Below are 27180 nucleotides of genomic sequence, written 5' to 3' on the forward strand. Positions count from 1 at the left end.
CAAGACCCTCCAGAAAATAATGAGAACAGCTGAGAAGATCATTGGGGTCTCTCTTTCCTCCATCACGAACATCTACACAACACGCTGCATCCGGAAAGCCACCAACATTGTGAAAGACCCCACACACCCCTCACACGAACTGTTCACCCTTTTGCCATCTGGAAGAAGGTACTGCAGCATCCAGTCCCACACCTCCAGACAGCTTCTTCCCAGAAGCCATTAGACTCCTGAACTCTGGCTAACTACAATCCCAATTCAGATTCCAAAAACGGGCACTTTTATATACATACACACATACACACATACACACATGCTTATACATAATCACACACACTCACACACACACATACATACATACATACATATATACACACATACATACATACATACATACATATATACACACATACATACATACATGCATACATACATACATACATACATATCCATACACACACTCACACATTGTTTTGCATCGGACTAGTGCTGAAGTCACACTTCACACAAATAAACTATGCACTCCTGTTGTAGTCTTGCACATTATCCGACTTGCTGCTAGAGTACTGTACTAAACCAGCACTGTACTGTGAACTGTTCTGGCTGCTACCAGTGACTGCTATGTTCAGTATAGCATGTCACTGACTCCTATGCACAACTCACTTTACATATTCCTAGTACTGTGTACTGGACTAAATAACTGCACTGTCTACTCATTTTGTATTTGTCCTGTCCTGTATTTATTATTGTTTATTTAATGTTTATGACATTTTGCACTATATCGAACTGTTTGCACTTGTGTAGCATGTTTTCTGTTGCACTGATGTTTTGTGTTGCACCATGGTCCTGGAGGAACTTAACTATACCGCTTCCAGATTCCTCCCCAGTAGTGGAGTCACTGACACTAACCCTGTGTGCGTGTAGTCAGTTCTTACACTCGCCCGCTCTGTCATTAATTTCTGGCACTATCAGGCAGTGTACATAAACCTTGCTCTCTGTTCCCTCTGCACATAGTCTCACATTTTCCTGTGGATTTATACTAGGACTAATATGGCTTGTTTATTCCCAGTCATTGTCCTACAACAAGTTGTTTGTTTATCACTTCTGTTAAAATATACATGCTCTGTCAGACATCAGGATTTCTTTTTACATGTGTAGCAGAGACAGGAGATAAACACTAGTGTTTAGTGGCACTCTTTACAACAGACCAGCTAAGATGGCTGCGATCAACATAACAGGTCACCACTGTAATTTCGCTCAAGAGGGAGATTCAGCGCTTAAACTTTAAAATGTAAGTATTCTAAATATTTCCTACCTACATGCTCTGACAGGAAACAACTATTTGTGTGCCACGTACATGCAAAAAATGACACAAGCTAATGAATGTTTTAGTCCAAAAATGAAACCTTTTGAGACACCTGACTTACCTTTTTTACTGTCCGTGAGATTGCGTCGCTATCATTTTTAGACACGAAGTGCAATATAACTAACACTTCTCTGCCATATAAATGATTATCATAAGTAAGTGTGTGTGTGTGTGTGTGTGTGTATGTGAGAGAGAGAGAGAGAGAGAGAGAGAGAGAGAGAGAGAAAGAGAGAGAGAGAGAGAAAAAGAGAGAGAGAGCATGCACATGTACAGAAACAGAAAAACTACATAACAAACAAAAATGTGCATATTGATGCTTATGATTACTCCCACATGGCAGGCAGGAAAGCAAGAGATTCAAAATAATTGTAACAAAAGCATGTTTAAGATAATCACATGGTTTTCCTTAATAAGCTCAGCATTCACACACACACTCGCACTCAAACACACACACGCACGCACACACACACACACACACACACACACACACCATTTCACAACAGTTTCATGTCACTGGAATGTTTGACATCATAACATGGAAAAGTAAGTGAAATATGTTACTCTGTCTGAGATCTCTTAATTTTCATCTACACTGAAATGAATGAGGAAGTGTTTTTGTACAGCTTTCCCTCTGTCCTCTCTCACTGTGACTCTCTAGCACAGTAATACACAGCAGAGTCTTCTGGCTTCAGTTGACTCATATGCAGGTAGAAATTAGAGCTGTCCTTAGATGCTGTGAACCTGCCCTGTACTGCCTGGGCTGTGCTCTTGCTACTCTCAGAATAATAGTAAATGATCCATTCGAGTCCTTTCCCAGGAGCTTGCCGGATCCAGTGCATGTCAGTACCCCCCACACTGAATCCACTGCAGGCACAGGTCAGTTTGTGGGATCCACCTGGAGTGACTGCTACTGACTGCTCAGACTGGGTGAGGACAACCTGGGACTGGACACCTAAACAGATGCACAAAGGAAATAATATCACAGTGCATTAAAATTATCATTATGCTTCAAAATGGTTACTAATAGATACAAGACTCACGTGTTGTAATCAGCAGTAACAGCACCAGCGTAGATGTGAGGAACATGGTTTGGTTGGAGCTGAAACTCATTAGAGTTATTAGACACCTGGAAATCATCTACAGACTTTCAGCCTGCTCCTCTAAATATAAAGAAGTTCCATGAGAATTTTGCATAACAAGTCAATCACATGACAAATGCTGCATGGTTAGTGAGGGTACATTAGACATGTTTGTATTTTCAGTGAGGGGTGCACCCAACTGTAGTGTAAGTGAAACATGAATGAATACTGAGTAGTGATCTTGGTCTTTAACATGACTTTGCATTTTTAAGTTTTGTGCTGGACATGCCTTGAGTATTAAATTGAGTAAGAATCAAGAAATTAAAATTCTACTGTTATAGAAAAGCTGTATGTCTGTAAAATACACATAATTGATTTCAGGTAACTGCATCCCTTACCTTGGACTCCATCTGGTCAAACCTGCCCTAGCACCAGTGATCTCAGATCCAGAGACGTGACACATTTACTAAGTCCCCAGGAGACCTAACCTGAACAGGGGTGAATTATGCTGGTAAACTCAAGAAGTCATTTAAATGCCACCTGTTTTCAAACTTTTTCATGACGTGAACAGCACCCTATGTGCATGCACCTGGGCTGTCCCACCCCTTGAACTTGCCAGCACCTGTCATGATTGGCTGATTGGCCCCTCCTAGCATCTTTGTCTCCATGGTTTCCCTGCCTCATGTCATTGTTTCATATTCTCCGTTCCTGTTCTGGTCCGTTTTCGTTTTCCCTGTCTCATTTGTATCACCTGTGTCTTGTTCAGTTCTCATAAGTACATGCATATATATCCTGTGTGTGTTCAGTATCATCATTAGTCACTGTTACTCCATACCTTGTTTGTTATTGCTTGTGTTATTTGTTCGTATTGCTGCTTGTGTCATTTTTATTTTGTTGTAGCCTGCTTCTATTTTGGTCTTCATGTGTATTGTTCCCCTTAATATGTATTCGCAGATTCTCCGTGTTGGTTCTATTAATATTTGTGTAGGTATTCCTCTCCTTCCCTCCTTTTTTCTTAATTCCAAGTCTGGGTTCTGTTGCTTGTTGGTAACCATGAATGTACATGATGTTTGACCGTTTGCTGCCACTGGACTGTTTGATGTTTTTTTTCTTGTTTGTGTTGTCACACCACCTACATTACAGTTATTTTGGGTTTACACATTGCAGTCTTATACTTTCCTAATATTATTACGTGATACTGCTCACAATAAAGTAATGTCTAACAGCCTTCATCGATATGCAAGAATAAACATAATACGCATCACTCACTATATAGATTGGGCAATTATTAACTTTTTCCTTAGTTTGTATTGTATTGCCAGCTTTTCATTGTTCTATGTAATTTCATTGTCATGTCAAATTACTTTTTAGGGGCTGTAACCAAGCTCAGTTTGTAACTATTCTCATCTATTCTGCCTATTCTTTCATTCATTTTGTTCAATTTTGGTCACATAATAAATATATGTAATATAAAATATGAGTATATTCATTTGTAGGCAGTTTATTTTACATTTATTGATATTAGTAACTTCTAAACAACACATTGTTTTGCTGCTTCTCTTTGGCATCTCCTTGCAGGGTTTCTGTACAGCTGTCTGTATCAGTCCCAGCACAGTGACTCTCTAGCACAGTAACACACAGCAGTGTCTTCTGGCTTCAGTTGATTCGTATGCAGGTAGAAATTAGAGCTGTCCTTGGATGCTGTGAACCTGCCCTGTACTGCCTGGGCTGTGTTCTTGCTACTCTCAGAATAATAGTAAATGATCCATTCCAGTCCTTTTCCAGGAGCCTGACGGATCCAGTACATGTTAGTGCCCCCCACACTGAATCCACTACAGGCACAGGTCAGTTTGTGGGATCCACCTGGAAAGGCTACTACTGACTGCTCAGACTGGGTGAGGACAACCTGAGCGTGGACACCTAAAAACAGATAGACAAAGAAACATTGGCACAGTGGATTAAATTCCTTTCCAATTTTCTCTTTTAATGTAGTTTGTCACTGAGACAGATGAAAGACTCACATGTAGCAACCAGCACCAGCAGCAATGTAGATGTGACAAACATGGTTGGTTTAGAACTGGATGTTCTTGGAGCAGAAAGCTACCTGGAGATCCTCTTCAAACTTTCTACCTGTTCCACTAAATATAGGAAAAGGGTTCAATGAGAAATTTGCATAACAAGTCAGTGTCATGAAACAACACAGGATGGATGTTAAGTACATTTTCAGCGAGGGGCAGAGTCTACTGGTGGTATATGACTGAACATGAGTAAAGATGAATGATTTTACTGTTGGAGATACACTGAATAAAAATCAATCAAAAAAATTCAGAGTGATAATACATGACCTGTTCAAGTCCTTTATCTGGAGTCTGACATATTCAGTACATCAGTGCCCACACACTGAATCCACTGCAGACAAAGTTCAGTTTGTAGGACAGCACCTGGAATGGCTGCTACTGACTGCTCAGACTGGGTGAGGACAATCTGGGTTTGGACTCCTAAACAAACGTTACTACAGAAAATAAGAATAATCCCTATTGTGCTTTAGTCTACAGTCCTCATTGATAGAAATCTAAATCTGTTTATCAGCAGTGTCAGTGAAATGTGAGGAACATGGTTTCTGTAGAATGGAAACTGGTCAGTTAGCTAGAACTGAAAACCTCACCAATCCTTCTACCTGTTCTATTTAAGTTATTCTATATATTAATGAATTCTTAATTGAGAAATTTGCATTACATGGCAATCTGAACTGATATGAATCCATAAGCATTTACTGGATTAATTGGTAAAATTATAAATAATAAAATAATAAAATTAATCCCTATTATGCCTTAAAACTGATGGTCTGCAGTCCTCATTCAAATAAATCTAAATCTGGTTATCACCAGCTTCAGTGTAAATATGAGGAACATGGTTTTTGTGCAACTGGTCAGTTAGCTAGAACTGAAAACCTCACCAATCCTTTTACCTGTTCTATATATTAAGCTATTCTAAATATAAATTATATTTTCATTTCATTTCAAATTTGACTAACATGGCAATCTGAACTGAGATGAATCCATAAGCATTTATTGGATTAAATGGTTGCCTTGGGAGTGCATCACAAACCAAGTTCACAAGGTTTTTGTAAAGCGTAACCACTAGCTCTTCTTACTGTGAGTCTCTTGCACAGTAATACATAGCTGTGTCTTCAGTTTGCAGATTCTGTCCTTGTAATGTTATTGTGTTACTGCCAGTGTCTCTAGAGATGCTGAACTTGTTTTTTAGTTTATCACTGTAAGCTGTACCCCCACTATTACTGATATACCCAATCCACTCTAGGGCTTTTCCTGCAGGTTGTCGGATCCAAGCTGTGTACCAGCTAGTAACTGAATATGAGACTTTGCAGTTGATGGACAGACTCTGGCCTGGCTGCACTGTCATGGAAGCAGGCTGAGTCAGTTCTTCACCATGCACATCTGTAAATAAAATAATATGATGTAATTAACTGCCAATAAAAAAAATTACACTTCAATCTTGAATTTAAAAGTCATCAAAATAGGACTGTGTTTGCAGGAAGTTAAATACATAAATCAATAACTCACAGGATGCAGCTGCCAGCAGGAGCAGAAGAGGTGTGGAGAACATGGTTGTGTTGTTGTTCTGGAGTGATCTCTGCTCTCCATAGCTTAACTGCCTCATCACCTAAATAGAGAGAGATTGAGGTGGGAAGCTTGCATTTGCATATCTGGATACCCATGAAAGAAAAAGGTATTTAAGACATGGATTATGGACAAGTGCAATGTCACTGCAAGCTGCTTTTTGAGAATAAACATAAAGAAACATAAGAAGCCATTATTTTAAAAGTACAAAGAAAACAGTGGCTATAAAAATACAATCTCATGATGTCTCACATTCAGCTAATTATTTGTTTCTTTGTTTATTTTTGGTTTTTTTTCCTTTTAGGAAAGGAAACATTCATGATCCTACAAGGTTGCAAAGGAAACATTTCTTAATAAACTTCAATGTTTTAAATCATAATCTTTATCACAATCAAGTTTGTAATATAGTTTCAGTAGATGCTGGTAACCTACCCTGTACTGCATGAGCTGAGCTCTTGCTACTCAGAATAATAGAAAACAATCCACTTGAGTCTTTTCCCAGGAACCTGGCAGATCCAGCACATGCTGATTTTTGGACTCTCCAACACTGAACCCTCTGTAGGCAAAGATCAGTGTGTGGGCTCCATCAGGAGCCACTACAATGAATGCACAGACTGTGTGAGGACAAACTGGTATGGGACATCAGGACTCACTGTTAAATTTATTGGTCTATTTAATGCATTTATATTTTTACTTATATGTCAACAGATATGCTCTTGTAGTGTTTCATAAGTATAAAACAATTGTTGAAAAAGTCCTTATATTAGAACTTTAAAAAGTAAGCCTATGACTAACAGATAGCAAATTGTCTCCACATGTTGGAAAAACAGCCCATTTCCACTAGTCCTAAAATAAATCATCTTTAAGTATGTCGTGTAAAAGGGAAGCCTGACGAATCCAGTGCACATCAGCAGCTCCCACACTGAATCCACTGCAGGCACAGGTCAGTTTGTGGGATCCACCTGGAGCCACTACTACTGACTCCTCAGGCTATGTGAGGACAATCTGAGAGTGGACACCTAAACAGAGACATAAAGAAAACATTATTAGAGATTTCATTTTCATAGTCCATTTAAGGATTTATTGTGGTTTTCCAGTACAAGAGTTACAGACTCACAAGTGGCAATCAGTAGCAGCAGTGAACATATGAGGAACATGGCATGAATGAATCCAGACATGATAAATAAGATCCTTGTGACACAGTGTCAGAGATCCTCTGCAGAATGTCTCTCTTCTTATTTCTGTACAGAAAAGTTCAATGAAAAATTTGCATAATGAGGGAACAGCATAAAAAATTACTGACTGCAGTTAAATCAGATTGTTTTGCTTTTAAAGTGAAAGGCGCACTCTACTGGAATACACGTGAAATATAAGGGGAATATTTTCTGGGCAGAATTCACACTGATCTCTAACATGCGGTACTCCTCTTAACATCTTTATGAGGAGATCCTCGTAAATCTTTTTATTGCAAATAGAAGGATGGGGATATGAATGACAAACAAAATTTATGTTATGTTGGGGCTTTACAAACTTTTGAAAATAGACAAGAAGCACAGCAAATACTTCTTAATGATGTTTGAAAGAAAGAAAGAAAGAAAGAAAGAAAGAAAGAATTCTTATCATATGATGTTTAAATGGATTTTATGTTTTATGATGACTGTATGAAATATATATATATATATATAAAAGTTCAGATTAAAAGTAGCATGCTACAATTTTACTATGAGGATCACTGCCTTTTTGACCAGTGTTTTCCTACTGCTCATTTTACTATATTTTTTATTTTAGAGTTATTGTACAGCTGTCTGTATGAGTCCTCTCACAGTGACTCTCTAGCACAGTAATACATGGCAGTGTCCTCTGGCTTCAGTTGACTCATATGAAGGTAGAAATTAGAGCTGTCTTTGGATCCACTAAACCTGCCCTGTACTGCCTGGGCTGTGCCTTTACTAGAGTCAGTGTAGTAGTGCATGATCCATTCCAGTCCTGTCCCAGGAGCCTGACGGATCCAGTGCATCCTATAGCTGCCCAAGTTGAACCCACTACAGGCACAGGTCAGTTTATGAGATCCACCTGGAGCAACTACTAGTGACTGCTCAGACTGGGTGAGGACAACCTGGGACTGCACACCTAAACAGATGCACAAAGCAAATAATATCACAGTGCATTAAAATGATCATTATGCTTTAAAATGGTTACTAACAGATACAAGACTCACGTGTTGTAATCAGCAGTAACAGCACCAGCGTAGATGTGAGGAACATGGTTTGGTTAGAGCTGAAACTCATTAGAGTTATTAGACACCCGGAGTTCATCTACAGACTGTCAGCCTGTTCCTCTAAATATAAGGAAGTTCCATGAGACCTTTGCATAACAAGTCAATCACATGACAAATGCTGCATGGCTAGTGAGGGTACATTAGACATGTTTGTATTTTTAGTGAGGGGTGCACCCTGCTGTGGTGCAAATGGAACATGAATTAATATTTTTATTGATCTTGGTTTTTAAGATGAGTTTATATATTTAGGTTTGTGTTGGACATGCCTTTAGTATTAAATTCAATAAGAATCAAGAAATTCAAATTTCACAATTATAGTAAAGTTGTGTGACGATAAAATACAAACATATCATTGATTTAAAAAAACTGCATCCCTTACCTTGGACTCTGTCTGGTCAAACCTGTCTCAGCATCAGTGACAGCATATCCAGGGACCTGACACGTTTTCTGAGTCCCCAGGAGACCTAACCTGTGCAGGAGTGAATTATGCTGATTACATTAGATTGCATTAGAAAAATAATTTATAACAAGGTAAACACTTCCATATATGCAAGGTAACTTGGTTAGATTCCTTGAATAAGATAAATGTCTGAAATCACATAGCCTACAATAATTTGGGGTACATTCTTGGAAACTGCTTCACACTACATAGTCTGATTGTTGGATTTATGGACAGCTGACCAACAGTTAATCTACATACAGAGAACATGGCAAAAAGAAATGAAATCTCCCAAGATGTATCAGTTTCAGCACATTGACTCTCTAGCACAGTAATACACAGCAGAGTATTCTGGCTTCAGTTGACTCATATGCAAGTAGAAATTAGAGCTCTCCTTAGATGCTGTGAACCTTCCTTGTACTGTCTGGGCTGTGTTCTTGCTACTCTCAGAATAATAGTAAATTAGATTTTTGAATCCTTTACCAGGAGCCTGATGGAATCAGTGCATGTAAGCATGAAAGAATGTCCCAGTTACATTCATGAGATTTATAATGTCTGTCTGTCAAAGCATGAGAAACTAGATCTATGTCATGATCTAAAAACTATTACTAGATTAGTGAACAAGTTAATGTCAAATGCTTTTACTATACTTTCCAGAACAAAACTGCATATGTCAAATGGTGATAATGTAAATGCAGTAAATCTGCTTCACCCCCCTGAAAAAATATTAATGTGTGCTTTCATGCAGTCCACATTTATAAAATAATTAGAAGCAATGAAAATTGTCCCCAAGATTGCCCCCCAAAATTGTCTTCAAGACTAAACATTCCTACTGTCACAAACAGATCCAGGAACAAAGTTAGGGATCAACACTTTGTACAGGGCTTAAATACAAGGAATAACAAGACTTACAATTAGAAAAAGGTGAATAAAAGATTCCTAATGCTCTGGAGACTGTGATCTCTGCTAATGTGAATGGAAGCGTCCTGAGCAGACATGACACTTACAATCCAGTGATCTAACAATAATTGTTAGATACGTTTAATCCTGCCTGGAAAGTGAACCATTTCATTAGAAACGTGACTTGTATTTATTATTAATCACACAGCACTGTACCAAAGTACTGGTCATATCACAACAAGAAACAGCTGGGACTTTTGACACAAGGCATCTGATGTCTCAGTACAGCACATTAAATGATTCTTAAAGGATCGTCCGGAGTGTTTGGCTCCACTGATCCAGATTATTCTGATCCACTGCAAGCCCTTTCCTGGAGTAAGCGGTAGTGAAAAATTAAGCAATAATTCTATAGCAACTGTGTTCTACATATGTACTTTCATTCAACTCTATTTATAAACTTACATGATATAGAAATGTTCTGCCTCACTTGTTCCCTTCAACTTAACCGCAAAATAAAATATGCTTGATTACAGTAATAGCAGCAGTGCAAAACTCACATGCAATACTGTCCAAGACAGCTATATAATAACAAGGACATACAGTATCATTGATGAGAAGCACCAAAGCTACTTCAGTGCTAACAGTGCACTCTTGTAGTGAATTATGTTAAATGTGAGTGAGTTAATGAGTCAGTATGTGTGTGAGTTACAACCCAGATCATTGAGGTGCTTGGCATCATTACAACTTGTTATAAAAACATGTCATGCTGGGTACTTCTAAGGTTCTCTAACAATTGGTTTTTGTTATACTGCCTGACCCCTAATAAACTACACTACCCAGCAGGCTGTTCATCACCCAACCAACGACTCATCCAACCATGAAATTTCGAATGGATCATCATTACCAGAGTATTGAAGTCACCTGTGTTCACTTAGGAATACGTAGATAAGGCTGTCTAAATCTACATTGTGTTGCAAAGTATTGCCACCGTTGTTAGTCTGAGCATGCAGAGCATTAATTCCTTGATTACCTTTCTGTGTATTGAATCTAGTTTTTGAGTTTCTCGCCTCTGATTTTTGCCTGCCCCTTTTGGATTAATCTGCCTGGTTTTTGAATGGTTTTGCTGGTTTTTGACATGGACTGCTTTTTCATTCATGATTTGGATTACCCCTGATTTTGTCCTTCTGTTATTGACCCTGGTTTTGAGCACAAATAAATCTCATATTTTATATCTGCAAGCATCTGACTTTGCCTGGCCCGTCAGAGTTTTAAGTGCAGCATAGTAGCTAAATGCTGAACAGAGACATAAAGAAAATATCAGAGCTTTCATTTTGATAGTCCATGTAAGGATATTGGATTAAATGGTTGCCTTGAGAGTGCATCACAAACCAAACTCACAAGGTTTTTGTAATGTGTAACCACTAGCTCTTCTTACTGTGACTCTCTGGCACAGTAATACACAGCTGTGTCTTCAGTTTGCAGATTCTGTCCTTGTAATGTTATTGTGTTACTGCCAGTGTCTCTAGAGATGCTGAACTTGTTTTTTAATTTATCACTGTAAGCTGTACTCCCACTACTATAGATATACCCAATCCACTCTAGGGCTTTTCCTGCAGGTTGTCGGATCCAAGATGTGCCCCAGCTAGTAACAGAATATGAGACTTTGCAGTTGATGGACAGACTCTGGCCTGGCTGCACTGTCATGGAAGCAGGCTGAGTCAGTTCTTCACCATGCACATCTGTAAATAAAACAATATGATGTAATTAACTACAAATAAAAATATTACACTTCAAACTTGAATTTAATAAGTAATCAAAACAGGATTGCAATTGCAGCAAATTAAATGATTTAATCAATAACTCACAGGATGCAGCTGCCAGCATGAGTAGAAGAGGTGTGGAGAACATGGTTGTGTTGTTGTTCTGGAGTGATCTCTGCTCTCCAGAGCTTAACTGCCTCAACACCTAAATAGAGAGTGATTGAGGTGGGAAATTTGTATTTGCATATCTGGATACCCATGAAAGAAAAAGGTATTTTAGACATGGATTATGGACAAGTACAATATCACTGCAAGCTGCTTTTTGAGAGAAAAAAAAAACAGTCATTCTTTTAAAAAGTACAAAGAAAACAACTCATTCTTGGTTGCCGAATCTCTTTAATAAAATTAAACATTCATGATTCTACAGGGTTGCAGGTCTACATTTGAACCATCTTCAAAGTTTGAAATCATAAACTTCATCACAATCAGGTTTGTAACATAGTTTTAATAGATGTTGTGAACCTGCCCTGTACTGCATGGACTGAGCTCTTGCTACTCTCAGAATAATAGAAACTAATGCAGTCGAGTATTTTTCCCAGGAATCTGGCAGATCCAGCACATGCTGATTGTTGAGCCTGTCACACTGAACCCTTTGTAGGCAAAGATCAGCAACTACAATGACAGCCACTGCAATGAATTCCTTGACAAAGGGTTTGATGGGATTGGGCTGCTGCAATACAGGGGCACTGGCAAAAGCGACTTTGAAGTCTTCAAGAGTTATATCAGCAGAGCAGGTCAGTCAGAGGCATGGTAAGGACTGCACACATATCATGCACTTGTCTGTCAAAGGAAAGGGAACAAATCAAAATCATCAATGCAATATGCAACAAAGGATCTACCCAGAAACTCATTTATGACCTCGTTGATATATGCCTAGAAGACAGTGATACAGAAGGACCAGATACTGTTGTGTCCAGAAGATGTGCTAAAGTCTGTCTTCCATTCATCACTCTTTTAGATTATATGCACTGCATAGGTCTAATTGAGTAAAGTACCACGTTCCCCATAGCTGTTTGAGAGCAGCTGGTACTAATGGAAGTGGGTACAGGTATGTAATTAATTTACTTAATTTACTTAATTTATGTGATGCTGCTGTCAGTTAGAGATAGAGAAATGTAGAAAATATGGTTTGTGTTGCAATGATGAGATTTTTCTGTTCGTCAGAGGATAACAGGAACTGCCTCATCCAAGACTGAAACTAATTTTTACTTATCTTGTCATCCAAGTGAGACCATTTTAAAAATATATATTATTTTTTATTATATTTTTATTAGATATTTATTATTATTTATTATACTTTATTATAGAGACTAGTTGTTTAGTATACTGTAACTAATGACTAAATACCAGGAGATCCTTTATAAAACATCAGTCCATTATTCTAATTATAGGAAAAGAGAAAAAGAAATTTGGAAACCTGGAAAAATTGGTGGAAAGTGCAAAGATATGACAAATGCAACACTGAGAGTAACAGTATTTTACATTTGTTTGCTTTTTCAGTGAGGGATGAGTCCTAGTGGTTTATCAAAATGAGTACATTGACATTTAGCTGACACTTTTATCCAAAGCAACTTACAATTATGACTGAGCACAACTTGAGCATTAAGGGTCTTGCTCAGGGGCCAATAGATGCAACTTGGCAGTGGTGGGGCTTGACCCAGCAAGCAACCTATACCAGTAAAGCACCTTAACTGCTGAGCTACCACTGCACCGTATGTTAGCACAGAATGTAAATAACTGGAACATTACATTCAGTGAGCCTCAGCAAATCTCAGAATTGTTTATGTATTTCAATAATATACTTTTTTCAAAGTCTCTTATATACAACATACATATAATTGCTTCTTATTTATATTAATATGAGACTTGTAGTGACTGTTTTCCTATGTAGTCTATCATCTATGCTTCCTAAATAATGCAGATTATGTGATAACTCTAAATAAAACAGCTGTAAAAATTTATTTTTGTATTAACCTTAGCCTCAGCTGTACTGCTGTGGCTGTTCTTGCACAATAATAAACAGCTGAGACCTCAGGCAGCAGGCCAGTGATGTCTAAGAAGAGCACATTACTGCTCGTGTCTCTGGAGATGGTGAAGCGACTCTTAAAGGATCCTGCATAGTCTATGGATCCTCCACCCCATATGATCTCAATCCACTGCAGACTTTTGCCTGGTGGCTGTCTGATCCAGCATGTGCCGTAGTCACTGAGAGCATATCCAGAGACCTGACAGGACACCTTCACAAAGTTCTCCGGACACCTAACCTCAGCAGGAGATGAGGTTAGACTGATGCCATGGAACTTTTTTTTAGTTTCTTGATTTTATCTGCTGTCCAACAGTCATAAAGCCAACCCATTCCAATGCCTTTTTTGCAGGTGTTGGAATCCAAACTATATTAATTACTGACTGTGAGACCTTACAGCTAATGGAGCTATTCTGGTGAGACTTTGTTAAGCTCCTTGAATCTGCTGTGTGATGTATCCCCCCCTGCCATAGCCTACGACATTTGGTGGTGGCTCTGCATGTGGCTTTTGTTTTTGTTATTCTTGTTTTACATGTGTCTGTGTTTTCTATTGTGTCATGCCTCCCTCAGGTGGTGTGTGTTCCCTCATTCGCCACACCACCTAGAGGCTGTTATGCAATTTTGTTATGCCTTATTTAAGCCTGTTCTGTTTGCAGTACAGATTGTCGGTCATTGTATGTTATTTTGTCTCCTTTTGTTGTAGTTGGTTCACTTTAATTTCTTTCATTAATCATATAAGTTGGAGACCTACACTGCTGCTTGCTGCTTTTTGTCTGCACGTTTATCGGCACTGACACACAGATGTGAGCTGTTATGAAGTGACTCATCTTTGTTACGTAAAGTACACTGTGAATTTTAAATAAATAAATAAATTGTGGATAATAATAATAATAATAATAATAATAATAATAATAATAATAATAATAATAATAAATGTGCTAAAAATAACTTTCAATCAAAATGGATTCCATTTTAGTGACATTCAAGACTGTGAACTGTCTTTAATTTACTTACGGGATGCTGCTGTCAGTGACAGCTGTGGAGATGTAGAAAACATTTTTTGTGTTGTACTGGTGGGATTTTCTGTTCTTCAGGAAAACAGGAGCTGCTACATCCAGGACTGAAACTACTATTTACTAAACGAGAAAGAAATGAAACCATTTTTTTAAGAGATTGAGTGGAGTTGTTTATGATACTGCAAGTGGTGTTGTTTATTATACTGCAAGTTTTTATAGTGAGAATGAGAAATGTTTTAAAAAATGAAAAAAAAGGGCAATAATATTAAAATCAATGAATCTTGCTCTAGTGCTTTGCTCCTGCTTCAAATTGTTGCATATCCTTTATATAAAAGTAACTGAGGAATTTTCTGTTCGGGGTTGCAATCATGGTGTTTTGCTAACCATTATTTAAAACATCATTAATCATCAAATATATTTCAAAGTGATACTCTGAACTTCTTGTTTGTTTATTCATATTTTATCAATATATTAAACATTTACTTGAGAGCAGAATGAAAGACCTGAGATCATTTGAGGAGGGCATATTTATACTTATTGATTTTGCTATTGAACTATTTTATAAATTTTCTATGGTTATAATTTTTAATCCTAAAGAAATCTGGAGTTCTGTTGATTGTTCATTTTTAAATCTGTGACGAGTGCATAAAGAAGCGAAAGAGAATAATATGTACACTGACTTTAAACCTGCACCCCCTTACCTAAAATGTGAACATTAGCACTATCTAATGTAGTTTGCAATCAAAAGTTAACTTCTATTGAACACACTTACATATTACAGTTGTTCAAGTAATGTCATTTTTTAATGATATTGTAAATAAGTGGAATCATGTCTGAGATTTTAAAAACTTCAAGCAATCAGTTTCCACTTCCAGAATGTTTTCACCTTCAATATAACAGAAGGAACAAAGATTAACCAATGCTAAAAATTTGAATGTGTCTGCATGAAAACAGCACTGGAAAATAAGAAAGGAAGGAATTTATTTAATGATTAACTGGCCTGACCTAAAATATTTTACAGTTTAGGTCTGACTGGATTTAATTTAGCAATAAATTAAATATTGGAAGCTGCAGAAGGTTCAGTACCTATTTCTAGATTGGTTCACATCCAGTATTATATAAGGATCTATCTTTACTCTATACATGCACTTCTAAGGCTCCATGTCCGAGGGATCTTTCATGTACAATGAGGATGTGTGAAGATGTGTGAGGATGTGGTTTTTTTTACAGCTCTTCCTCTGTCTTCTCATACTGTGTCTGTCTAGCACAGTAATATGCAGCAGTGTCCTCACTCTTCAGGCTGGTCATCTGTAAATACAGCTGACTGCTGGAGTCGTCTCTGGAGATTGTGAACCTTCCTTGAACTGACTGGGAATAAGAGATGGGACTGCTAGATGTGCCAATAGTTGCAATCCACTCTAATCCTTTCCCAGAAGCCTGTCTGACTACAGCTGCCCAGTAGCTACTGAATGTGAATCCAGATGCTGTGCAGATCAGTTTATAAGATTCTCCTGGTCTTTTAACAACAGCTTCAGACTGGGTAAATGTCTGGCAGAGAATACCTGTGAGAACAAAATCCTGTAAATATGGCAAAATATTGTGAAAAAATTAAGGTAATTCAGATATTGATGATGAACATTGGCTCACCTTGAAGAAACATTGTTATTAAAAACACATTCACAATTATCTCCATAGTGGATATTTGTTCCTCTTTTCACAACTACCACAATGACATTAGGCAGTATGGCGTGCAATGTACAGCTGAAAGATTTATCACCTCTTATAAGGGCAACATCAATTTGCATTTATCACACCTCTCTGCTTCAAAACACCACTAGTGGACATGAAACAGAACATACATACAATTATGTACTATAAGCCTATAAGACTTTCACATTATTCCCTATTTATTATGTGAAATTATATTTAGATTTCTTTACATTCAATGAAATACAAATCTACTTTTAAAACATTTTTAATTTCTCCCTACTTTCACATACTTTGTTCATTTTGTATCTGGCCCTGTGACTATGATGATTACTTCAAGTGTTCTGTCCTATGGCTTGCTTTTTCCTCATCAGCTCTTCTATTACTCCTTGTTGTTCATTTTAAATGTATATGTCATTATAGCAAAACATTAAGACATTTCAAATGTTTTTCCAGTGAAGAAGTAACGTCACATACTAGTAAACCATGATCACCATCCATCGCCCATTGTTGCTAGTGTGTATTTGCACTTGAACACACCAAACATACTACTGATGGATGACACGAATGTTCTGCGCCTGTGTAAGTGCACCAGCCTCTCACTGCTTCACGAATGTGCAGACTTCTTATAATGAGTATACTGAATCCTAAGTAACTCCCACTTCTTCTGGAGCTCATTCCTTCTATAAACTGAATACAGTACGTCAAGGTAATGGCAATGTTTGAAATAGCCTGCTACCTACTGTATAATGCATATTCGTCTTTGTAGTAGCATGCAGTATAAGATCAATGCGACCAATGCAAACCATACTACAAGGTCACATACATACATATATATATATATGGTCTATATATATATATATATATATATATATATATATATATATATATATATATATATATATATATATATATATATAGACGTACAGAGCACAGAGGTAATAAACAAATAAAAGGATTTCAACCATACAACAGACACTAAAAACACTATTTAAATGCTATAAATGTAAATGTAATCTCTTGTTCTTCATCTGTGGTCCTGTGTAGTGAATTTGCAATATAGAAACACTAAAAGAATATTTATTAGAAATTAATATTTGCCATAGTGCATAACTAATAAAATGTGTATTTGTAAAATAATGTATAATGTATATGTTAGTCAGTTGATATTGAAGTCAACAACAAAGGTAAAGCAGGAGGAAAATAATCTGTTGTGTATGTTGAGATGAACAGGTAAGCAGTGTGATGTCATGGGTTGTTTTTTTTATCACATTTTTTGTTCCATATTTGTCAGGGGTTGTTTTTGTACAGGCCTGCTGTATATGTGTAATGCTGTGACTCTCTGGCACAGTAATATACAGCTGTGTCTTCAATCTCAAAGTTTTGGCCTCTTAAAAAAACAGTGCTGCTGGATGTGTCCTGGCTGAAACTGATCTTATTCTTCACTGTGTCTTTGAGTTTAGTGCCACCACCGCTACACAGATAGCCAAGCCATTCCAAAGCTTTTCCAGTGGGTTGCCGTATCCAGTGAATACAATAACTTGACTCTGAGATCTTACAGGAGATGGAGAATGATTCTCTAGGTTTGACCACCACAGAGGCTGGCTGAGTGAGCTCCACACAGCCAACACCACCTGGCGAATGACAATAACAGAACATGTTATAAAATAATTACTACAAACATGTTGAGTTAAAACATGTTCCTTTCCAGTTCAGATACAGTCATTCACCTGAGACACTTACAGAAAGCAGCTGTTACCAGCAGCAGCAGTAATGATGAGAGCATTGTTGTTGGTTATGACATGGAACTGAACTGCTTAGCTCAGTTCAGACCCACAGACCATTTGTAAGAGGGACAGAGGTAGGATTTGCATATAGTGCATCCCGTCCAACATCATTATAACAAACACACTGGGATGTGTGGTTATCAAATTTGTCACTTCCAGGGTAACTGTCTGCAAGCCATTTATTGACATTTCTCAATTGTTTTTAGAAACATGAAAATAAATATAAATATAATGTCGACTTCAAGATTTAGGACATGTTGTTCATTGATATCTGCATAAGACTGCTACTTTCTCCTTGCTATAAGTGAATTAATCTTAGGATGTTTACGAAATGAAAAACACAATACACTTGTCCCAGTAATCTAAAGTCCTAGTGATGGAATTTTCTGAAAAAATTATAGTCTGAAAACTTGATGAATGAATACATGAAAATTTCTGAACTAAACTATTAGTATGATAAATGTGTCTTTTTTGGAGAATGCCAAAAAGCTTGAAATCAATCTCACTGGTTCACAATACTGCTCCTGCAGTTTCATGTTTTTTTGGCATAAGTGAAATGTGCAGTACAGGAATATTCCATGACCAGAACTGGGACATACAAGGTCATCATATGTGCTGGTATACTATGTAGAAATGAACCAAACCAAGAAGGGTATTACTCAGTGTAATGTATTATTATTGAATGTATAAGAGTGCATGAATAAGTGACCCGGGCTCAGGTCGCTACTCAGAACACAGAACACTTACTCATGCTGCTTGTGCCCTGATGGTAAACCTGCTCCCCCTTTCCTAAAATTGGGAATTTAATGATTTATCACGTGCTATAAGGACAACTGGCACGGTGTGGCCCCTCCACCCAAACGTGTGTGTGTGTGTGTGTGTATTCGTCTGTATGGCCATGCCCTCCTTGCGTTTCACACCTGCTCCTCATTGTGTATCATTAGTGTGTGTATATAAGTCTCTTGTCTAAATGTGAATATTGTTGAAATTTAACCGATAGCTTGCGTGCTATGTCTTCGTTGTGTTGAGTTGTGTCATAATAAAAGTATGTTTCACTTTTACGTGACTCGTCCCCTCGTATCCTGCAAATTCACAACTAAATGAATTTGCATTAATCCTTCCTCTCTGCCTTGAAACACCAAAAGTGGACAGAAGAAAGCAAGTTTTTTATTCTGAGACAATTATTATGTTTATAGCCTATAACACAATCAGATAATTCCCTATTTTAATATGTGCAATTCTATCAGATGTATTCATATATAATCCAATACAATTGCATTTTTTAGCATTTTTATTTTTTCCAGTCCATCACTATCCTTGTGGTTTGAGCGTGTGTCCTTTGTTTTGGTTGGGTTTTGTCTCTTTACCTTTCCTGTGATCTTTGAGTAGATCTTTTATGGTCTTAGGTTCATCTTATCATGACAGTCATTAGCACTGCTCCCTCCCCTTTATTTATAATGTAATATTTCAAGTGTTACAAGGAAAGTTGACAACACCTATATATTGTGCTTATTTTATAGTCCAAGCCTCAGTTCAATGAAAAAAAACAAAAAAACAAAAACCACAAAATGCCTTCTTTAACATTAAGGTTTTTTTCTTCATGCATCAAGATTTAAGTACTGAACTGAAACATTTATTACTTTATTAATAAGTTGCCTTTTTATTGTGCTAAAGTAACAGAAATGAAACAATCCGTCATTGTGATGCAACATTACAAAAATAAGTGAATTACCAAATTCTTATAAACATAGCTCTTTGCTAATGTGAGATACAAGTCACTGTAATTCAGATTCAGAAATGCATGATATATTCATATTAATAAACATGTATATGGCATTGTGCATGTATAACTCATTACACATGAATGAATAATTTTCCTGTGCACAAAATTATTCCACCTATGTGCTACTTTTTACTTGGTAATTCACAAGTCTTTTTCTTATTTTATTTCACTGACACACTTTTACCTGTGCAACACCCACTACACTGCCTCCGCCATTTCAGTGTCACTGTGTAACGCTTCCGACAGGAACAGGCAGAGGTAGACTGCAATTGCAGCAGGCAGTTTATTAAATGGAGGAAACACGACACGAAGGGTAAAACAAACAGAGGCTAACGGGTGCTGAGGGTAATATAACACACAGTTGGAATACACAGAAAAGCAATGAAGTACCAAATTCTTATAAAGATAGCTCTGTGCTAATGACAGATCTCCACAGTTTTTGTACACTCCCACCACTCAGATGACGGTTTTGAGCACAGTAATACACAGCTGTGTCTTCAGTCTCCAGATTCTGGCCTTGCAGTGTTATTGCACTATTGGAAGTGTCTCGTGAAGTAAATTTGGGTTTCACTGAATCTTTATAGTGTAAGCTTCCACCAGTGATTACATAGGCAACCCTTTCCAGACCTTTTCCTGCAGACCTTACAGCTGATGGTCACTGACTGGCCAGGTCGGACGCTCAAAGAACTGGGCTGTGTCTGGTCAACACAGTGAACACCTGTGAAAAAAAAGAAAGGACAGTCACACAATGTAGATTAGCATGTTATGATAATAGTCTCTTAAACTCAATAAACTCACTGAATATCCTGGTTAGCATCAACATCAGTAGTGCCACAGACAGCATGGTTTGTGCTGAAGATGAACTGGAGGGAGCTACTCTACTGTGCTCTGCAGAGCTGATGGACTGCTGTGGACAGCACTGTCACTCCAGCTCTGTAGTGAGGCTTAAGTGATGGACCACTAAAGGCTCACGAGACACCCACAAACAGGGATATGTAATAATGTCTGTCAGCTGACTATGTGTTTGTCATGTTGATGTACATATGGTGAATATTATTAATATGAATTGATTGATTCATTCATTCATTCATTATGATGCAATATATTAAAACGTTTGCCCAATGTTTTACTGATCCTCTGAAACCTGATCCTCTGAAATCCTCTCCTCAAATGGATCATAGTTGCATGGTAACTTAGGAAAGTCGTACAAATATGAGGACACCAAATCCACACACATATTATAATAAAAAGTCCATGACAATGAATGACATGATAAACGTCTTTCAGTGAGTTTAATGAAATATATATTGTGTGTAGAAGACATATGTGACACGCACATTAAAGTCATTTTTGGGAAGTCCTGTTGGCTGTTTATGGCACTGCAATCTGATCACTTTCCTTCACTATAGAATGGAGTATTTAGTTCAGCGCAAGCAGTCACTGTAATTCAGATTCAGACAGGAATGAGATATTCAATGTTAATTAACATGTACATGGCTTTGCATATGTATATCTCACTACACATGTGAATGAATAATTTTCATGGCTATAACCCACAAAAACTTACTTTTTTGTGCTTTTTTTTTCAAATTGGTGATTCAGAATTAAAATCTAAATATTTTTTTGTCTTTTTCTTATTGTATTTATCTGACACTCTTACCAGTGCAACACCCACTACACTGCCACTTCCATTTCACTGCCATGTTAACAATAATCAGTGCTCCCTTGGTAAGAAACCTGCATGACAACAGATGGGCTACAGTCTCTAATGTGCTCTAACTGTATATTTATTAAACCAGCTAATAAATTGGCACTATTAAGGTGGACAGTTAGAACTGATGTAAGGTCTGTGTGTGTGTGTGTGTGTGTGTGTGTGTGTGTGTGGGTGTGTGTGTGTGTGCGCGTGCAAATATGTGTGAGCTTTTTGCACTGGGGATTTTTGTGTAGGCCTCTTGGTACTTTGTGGTATGCTTAGTCTTAAGGTTTTGGCCTGTAATAATACACTGTTGCTGGAGGTGTCTGCAGAGAAACTGATCTTGCACTTTAGACTGTGGAAAAAGTCAATCCATTTCATTGGTTGTCCTGCTGAGTGTCGTATACAGTTTGTGTACCCCTCTCCTGTGGCTGAGTACCTTACGGGGAATGGAAAATGATTCCCCTGCTTTAACAACCATAACAGGAGGCTGAATAAGCACAATACTTTTAGAACCTGTGAACAGATAAGATGTTTTAAAATAGGTGACAATCAGTTGCTGTCAAAACATCAAATTGCACTTTCTACTAGTCTATACTGCACTCTGTACTGTACTAGAAAATATTTAATTAGTATAGTATACAACTCAAAAGTTACAAGTGTAGAGAACATGACTTCTGTTCAAGATGACCAGTGGACATTTCTTCTCTCAGCAGATATAGGGGGTTAGATTTGCATAAAAATGTAACTTCTTTAATTTCACGTCAAACACAGATCCAATGTTTGTTTTCAGAAAAGAAATGGAGCAAAGGAGTTTTCATTCACATTGAAATTTGCATTCACATTTATTGCCAACACTGTAACATTATATAATTGAGTGGAAGTCAATGTGCACTAGGTAACAAAGTGAGAAACAAAAAAATAAATGAACCAAATAATATCACATAAATTCCTAACTATGTTACACAATTCTATTTTGATTCATTAAGAAGTTTAAAGGGCCTTCATGAATGCTGACGTAAACATTAATTAATTAATTATGCAATATGTATATAAGATCTTTTGAAGGTGTTGTTACTAAACATTGCCATGGAATCTCTGGGACGTTACACGCTCTGTGGATATTCTGCTATCTGTTCCCTTCCAGTGAATACTGAATAGTGACAGAGTGCCTCCTAATGGTTATTAAACAAGTAACAAGTCATGTGGCTGTTCATTAGGGAAGTATTTTTTAACACTACTATGGTAGGTTTCATGGCTGTGCTTCTCGAGCACAATTACAAATTGTTGCGTCCTCTGACAAAGTTCTGGCCTTTTAAAAACCTTTTGTTGCTTGTAGTATCAGCAGAAAGACTGATCTTGCTCTTTAGTGAATCCTTTACATTTGTTACACTAGCACATCCATATCCTATGTGTTCTAAAGGTTTGCCTGCAAGTTGTCATATCCAGTGAGGGCAGTAGTTAGAGAGTCACATCCCAGAGAATTCACAAAAGATGGTAAATGATCCTCCAGGCTGTACAACTACAGTGGATGACTGGATCAGTTCAACAGAATGAACATCTGCAAACACCAACAAACAGAATATACAATATATTCTTTTTATAAAGGAAATTATATACATTTACTAAGACTAATTAAATAATAATAACATTAACAAGATTTAACATTTTAAATGATTATTTGATAAATAAATAATGTTTTGAAGTAATGTTATTTTAGTGATTAAGACAGTTTGCAGTTGCCAGAAATAATAATAGAGAGATAGACAACTTGATGACTTTGAAAACACTGGTTGGAGTGCTGCACCTCTAGCTCTGCAGCTCAGAGAGCCCTTTAATGAATGTTTCTGTTGTAATGTTGTGAGAAATAATTTCTGAACCACTAGAATAATGACTTCTTGTGAAGAAACATATTGAAACAGCAATTTCAGTCAGTCCATGTATGAATATACACCACAGTACCGTATTAAAAGCCACATACCTTCTTTTCACAACAGAATTCTGGTGCAGTTTGATGTACCATATCGAAATGAGTTACAGAATGATTTCCAATGACTATGACTGCATAAGTGTCCAGTCATGGGTTACACAAATAGAAATACCCTCCTGAATCATGTAGAAGGTTTTGGATTGGTATTTGCCTGTCAAGGCCTGTTCTGTTTATAGTCATTGAGGCACCAATGAATTCTTGTCTGTGATCTATCCCAAAAAAGTTCGGTCAATTAACATGACAAATTATCCATAACACTGGAGTATATCAATAAAAGAGTTATTCACAGGAATTAAAATCTATTGTTTAGAATGAAAAGAAAGAGTCCTTGGGTACAATGTTTTACAGCATGATAGCTATAGCTAAATTAGTTACTCTGAGAGTAACTAGAGTATCTAAATTAAAATATCTAAAACAATTTCAGCATGGTCTGCTTGCATAAACTGATTTTTTTTAAAAAAGGTTATATAAAAGGAGGCGATCCACCATTCTTCTAATTTATTTATCAAATTGGGTGTGTAAAAAATGATCACACAGAATGATACAATAATAGAATGATAATCACAGTCGAATGGTAAGAACATATAAGCATCAAATGAGTATTAAATATAGAAAGTACTGCGTTGAGTACTAAAGGACAGAGTATTATTTTTATACCTCCGAGATGTACATTGTGAAAATGTTAATTTAGCTCTATTTTTATTTAGCTCTATTAATGTTTTGTAAGGTCTACAGCCTGAAGTCTATTTCTAAAACTCTATACTGAAAAAGTGACAAAGCATATTTAAATTCATACATTTACATTACTGTGTCAGTTCGGAGAACACAGGTGTTTCCTGAGAGTCAGGCACCATTACCTCTGAAAGTCATGCATTATTAACAGTGAAATGTATTATATTTTGTGACATGGAACTTTAAAATTACAGATGATTAACAGAAATGATACCTCCATTTTGTGATTATCAGTAATTTAATATATGTTTGGACCTATATTTGACAATTTTGATGTTGACATTACAACTATATCTACTTTTCGGGTTGCATTCACAGCATATGATGACAGCTAACATTGTAGCTCAGTTTATGTCAGGTACTCTATATATATATATATATATATATATATATATAATATTATATTAAGTGTCATACTTGTAAAAACATGATAAAGCTTGAAATAAGTCTCTAAACCTTTTAATTTAAAAATTGACTTTTTGCAAAAGTATGGCAAAGCAATAGAAATTGGTCACTGGTCCCATTACAGCATTACAAATCCAGTTCATAAATATCAGTTCCAAAATCAATCTGTGTGGTCAAACACTGGTCAAAACTGCAAAACAACAGCATTGCACAGCACTGCAGCATTTTTTCTTGAATTTGTTGAGCACCAGACTTCAGTGGTCATGACTTTTATTTATTTTGGCTAGTTTTTGACTAAATTTGCTCGAGGGTACTACTCTGTGTGAGCTGTGACCTTCTATAGCGCTGCATATTTTAATTAGAATATGTTAGCTAGCCAGGTATGCTTAACATTGTTCATGTGGAGTGAAGAATCCAAGAATCACCTGCAGTATTTTATGACATTTCATAGACTTGTTTTCCACAAGAAATTCTCTGGTTCTGTATAACCGTCTGCTGGTTGTTTGACCCTGGCCTTTATCAATGATTTCTGGGCAAACTTAGCAGCATCAGGTCACTTATCAGCAACAGGTCAGTGCTTAAATCCTTATGAAAATGTAGAAATGATTTATCTGTGAAGCATAAATCTATTTCTATTCTATCTTGTTCAGTTGCTTAATAAGAAACTAAATGTGTAACTATGCTACTTGAAACAGGTTTGTTGCAATACACCAAGCTTTCATTTTTAGTGTACCTAGACCATTTAACCTAAAAATAAATAAATTAAATTACTGAGTTGGATTCAGAAGGTGCATATCCTCTGTACGAACTGAAGTGAATGTTAAAAATTTCTTTACTGTGTTGTTCATGTTTCACATTTATATTTACATTTCAGTGTTTCACTGAAAGCAGACTGCACTGAGCTTCCATTTTTTGCTTTTGTGGCCTCTAATTTGTGTCACTGCGAGGATGTAGCACAGTAGCACACAGTTGTGTCTTCATGCTGGAGGTTCTGCCCTTTTAATGTTACTGTGTTCCTGGAAGTGTCTCTGGAGATGCTGAACTTGTCTTTCAGAGACTCTTTTAAGGTCTGTCTCCACCTGAATAAATTAGTCCAATCCACTCCAGAACTTTCCCTCCTACCTGCCGCATCAAAGATACATGGACACTGGTTACGGAAGTAGAGACCTTGCAGTTTATGGTCACAGTTTGACATGGATGGATCATTAAGGATTCAGGCTGAGTGAGTTCATAAGAACGGACCCCTGTAAAAAGTATTAGAATTACCACAAAATATAGGGAAAGATGAATAATGCACTTTGTAATGCACAAAATGTAAAGTTTTCATATAAAGTCAAACTCACAGGACAGAGTTACCAGAAGCAGGAATAAATATGCAGAAAGCATTATTATGTTTTTCAGGTTTAAGAGGAGGGAGTTCTTATTGTAGTATGTGAACTATTTAAGGAAGGGAGCCTGAACACAATATTTGCATTTACACATGTGACTAATAATGGAATTTAAAGAAACACATACTTTTTGGAATTGGCACCACACTGAAAATGTAGTGTTTAAAAATATATTCTTTTGTTAGTCACAAACTGTGAGTTTAGAAATATATTTTAAGTTGCAGTACATATTCACTGAAATTTAATATTTTTAAACTCACCATTGTCCTTTTGGTCGGTTTGGTGAGCTACATTCTTTGGCGCAGTTATATCACTTAAAATGTTATGCCATCAATTGATTTAAATGTTCATATTTGGCAAGACTAAATAGGCTGAATAATAAATATGCCCACTTGTTTTTGTGTTAGTTCCAAACTATCATTATTTCCTCTCTGCTATCTATCCAGCTGGTGAGATCTAATTTCTTTGCATTCATTTTTGAGGATGCAGGATCAATGGAATATTAAGCCTCTGGATAGATATTAAAAGCTAATCAAACTGAATTTGATTTAATATTGAAGGCTCACTGCTTCTAATTAGGCACTGAAAGTTTCATTGTTATTAACCACTTATTTGGCAAAAAAATCTTCACTTCTTTTTTCAAACTGCAGTGACAGAGGACAGATCTCCAAATGATTGCAAGATTACTAAATCATGGATGATTTTGCACAAGGAAGCTAAACTGTAACACTGTGGTTTATGCACACAATAACACAGGTGTGTCGTTATTTGATATAAAATTTATTAAAGTTGATATAGTTGATATAATTTGATATAGTTCCATTTTGTATCATTAAGAAGTTCAGAGGACCAATAAACATGTGGTCATGTTAATTCACTATATACTTTTTATTTTTATTTTAACAGACTCTCACAGTAACAATGTTTTCTTCAGAGGTTATTTTTGAACAGGAATGTTGCTGAATTATGTCACCGTAGTTCATGAGCACAGTAATATACAGCTTTTTCTTCTTTCTGCAGATTCTGCCTTTGAAAGGTTACTGTGCTGCTAGTGTCTCTGGAAACTTGAAACCTACTCTTCAGTTAATCACTGTAGTAGATGTTACCGCTACCACATATTTGCCGAATCCACTCCA

At 36.8% G+C, this 27180-nt stretch overlaps 5 gene segments (V, D, J or C); all 5 read right to left on the minus strand.

Annotated features, from left to right (window-relative positions):
* Positions 1-1866: 1866 nt before the first annotated feature.
* LOC118241167 lies at positions 1867-2484 on the minus strand. The segment is given in 2 exon segments: positions 1867-2315; positions 2404-2484. Coding segments are annotated over 2 exon segments (381 nt in total).
* Positions 2485-4002: 1518 nt separating this feature from the next.
* On the minus strand, positions 4003-4534 carry LOC118241171. The segment is given in 2 exon segments: positions 4003-4362; positions 4464-4534. Coding segments are annotated over 2 exon segments (363 nt in total).
* A 1058-nt stretch (positions 4535-5592) lies between these two features.
* On the minus strand, positions 5593-8083 carry LOC113568272. The segment is given in 5 exon segments: positions 5593-5900; positions 6027-6126; positions 6516-7102; positions 7201-7324; positions 8034-8083. Coding segments are annotated over 3 exon segments (420 nt in total).
* Positions 7843-8370, minus strand: LOC118241186. The segment is given in 2 exon segments: positions 7843-8213; positions 8302-8370. Coding segments are annotated over 2 exon segments (357 nt in total).
* Positions 8371-11131: 2761 nt separating this feature from the next.
* LOC118241197 lies at positions 11132-11622 on the minus strand. The segment is given in 2 exon segments: positions 11132-11439; positions 11566-11622. Coding segments are annotated over 2 exon segments (351 nt in total).
* Between the last annotated feature and the right edge of the window lie 15558 nt (positions 11623-27180).

This window comes from Electrophorus electricus, chromosome 1 (genome assembly GCF_013358815.1).
Source record: "Electrophorus electricus isolate fEleEle1 chromosome 1, fEleEle1.pri, whole genome shotgun sequence".
Lineage (NCBI taxonomy): Eukaryota > Metazoa > Chordata > Actinopteri > Gymnotiformes > Gymnotidae > Electrophorus > Electrophorus electricus.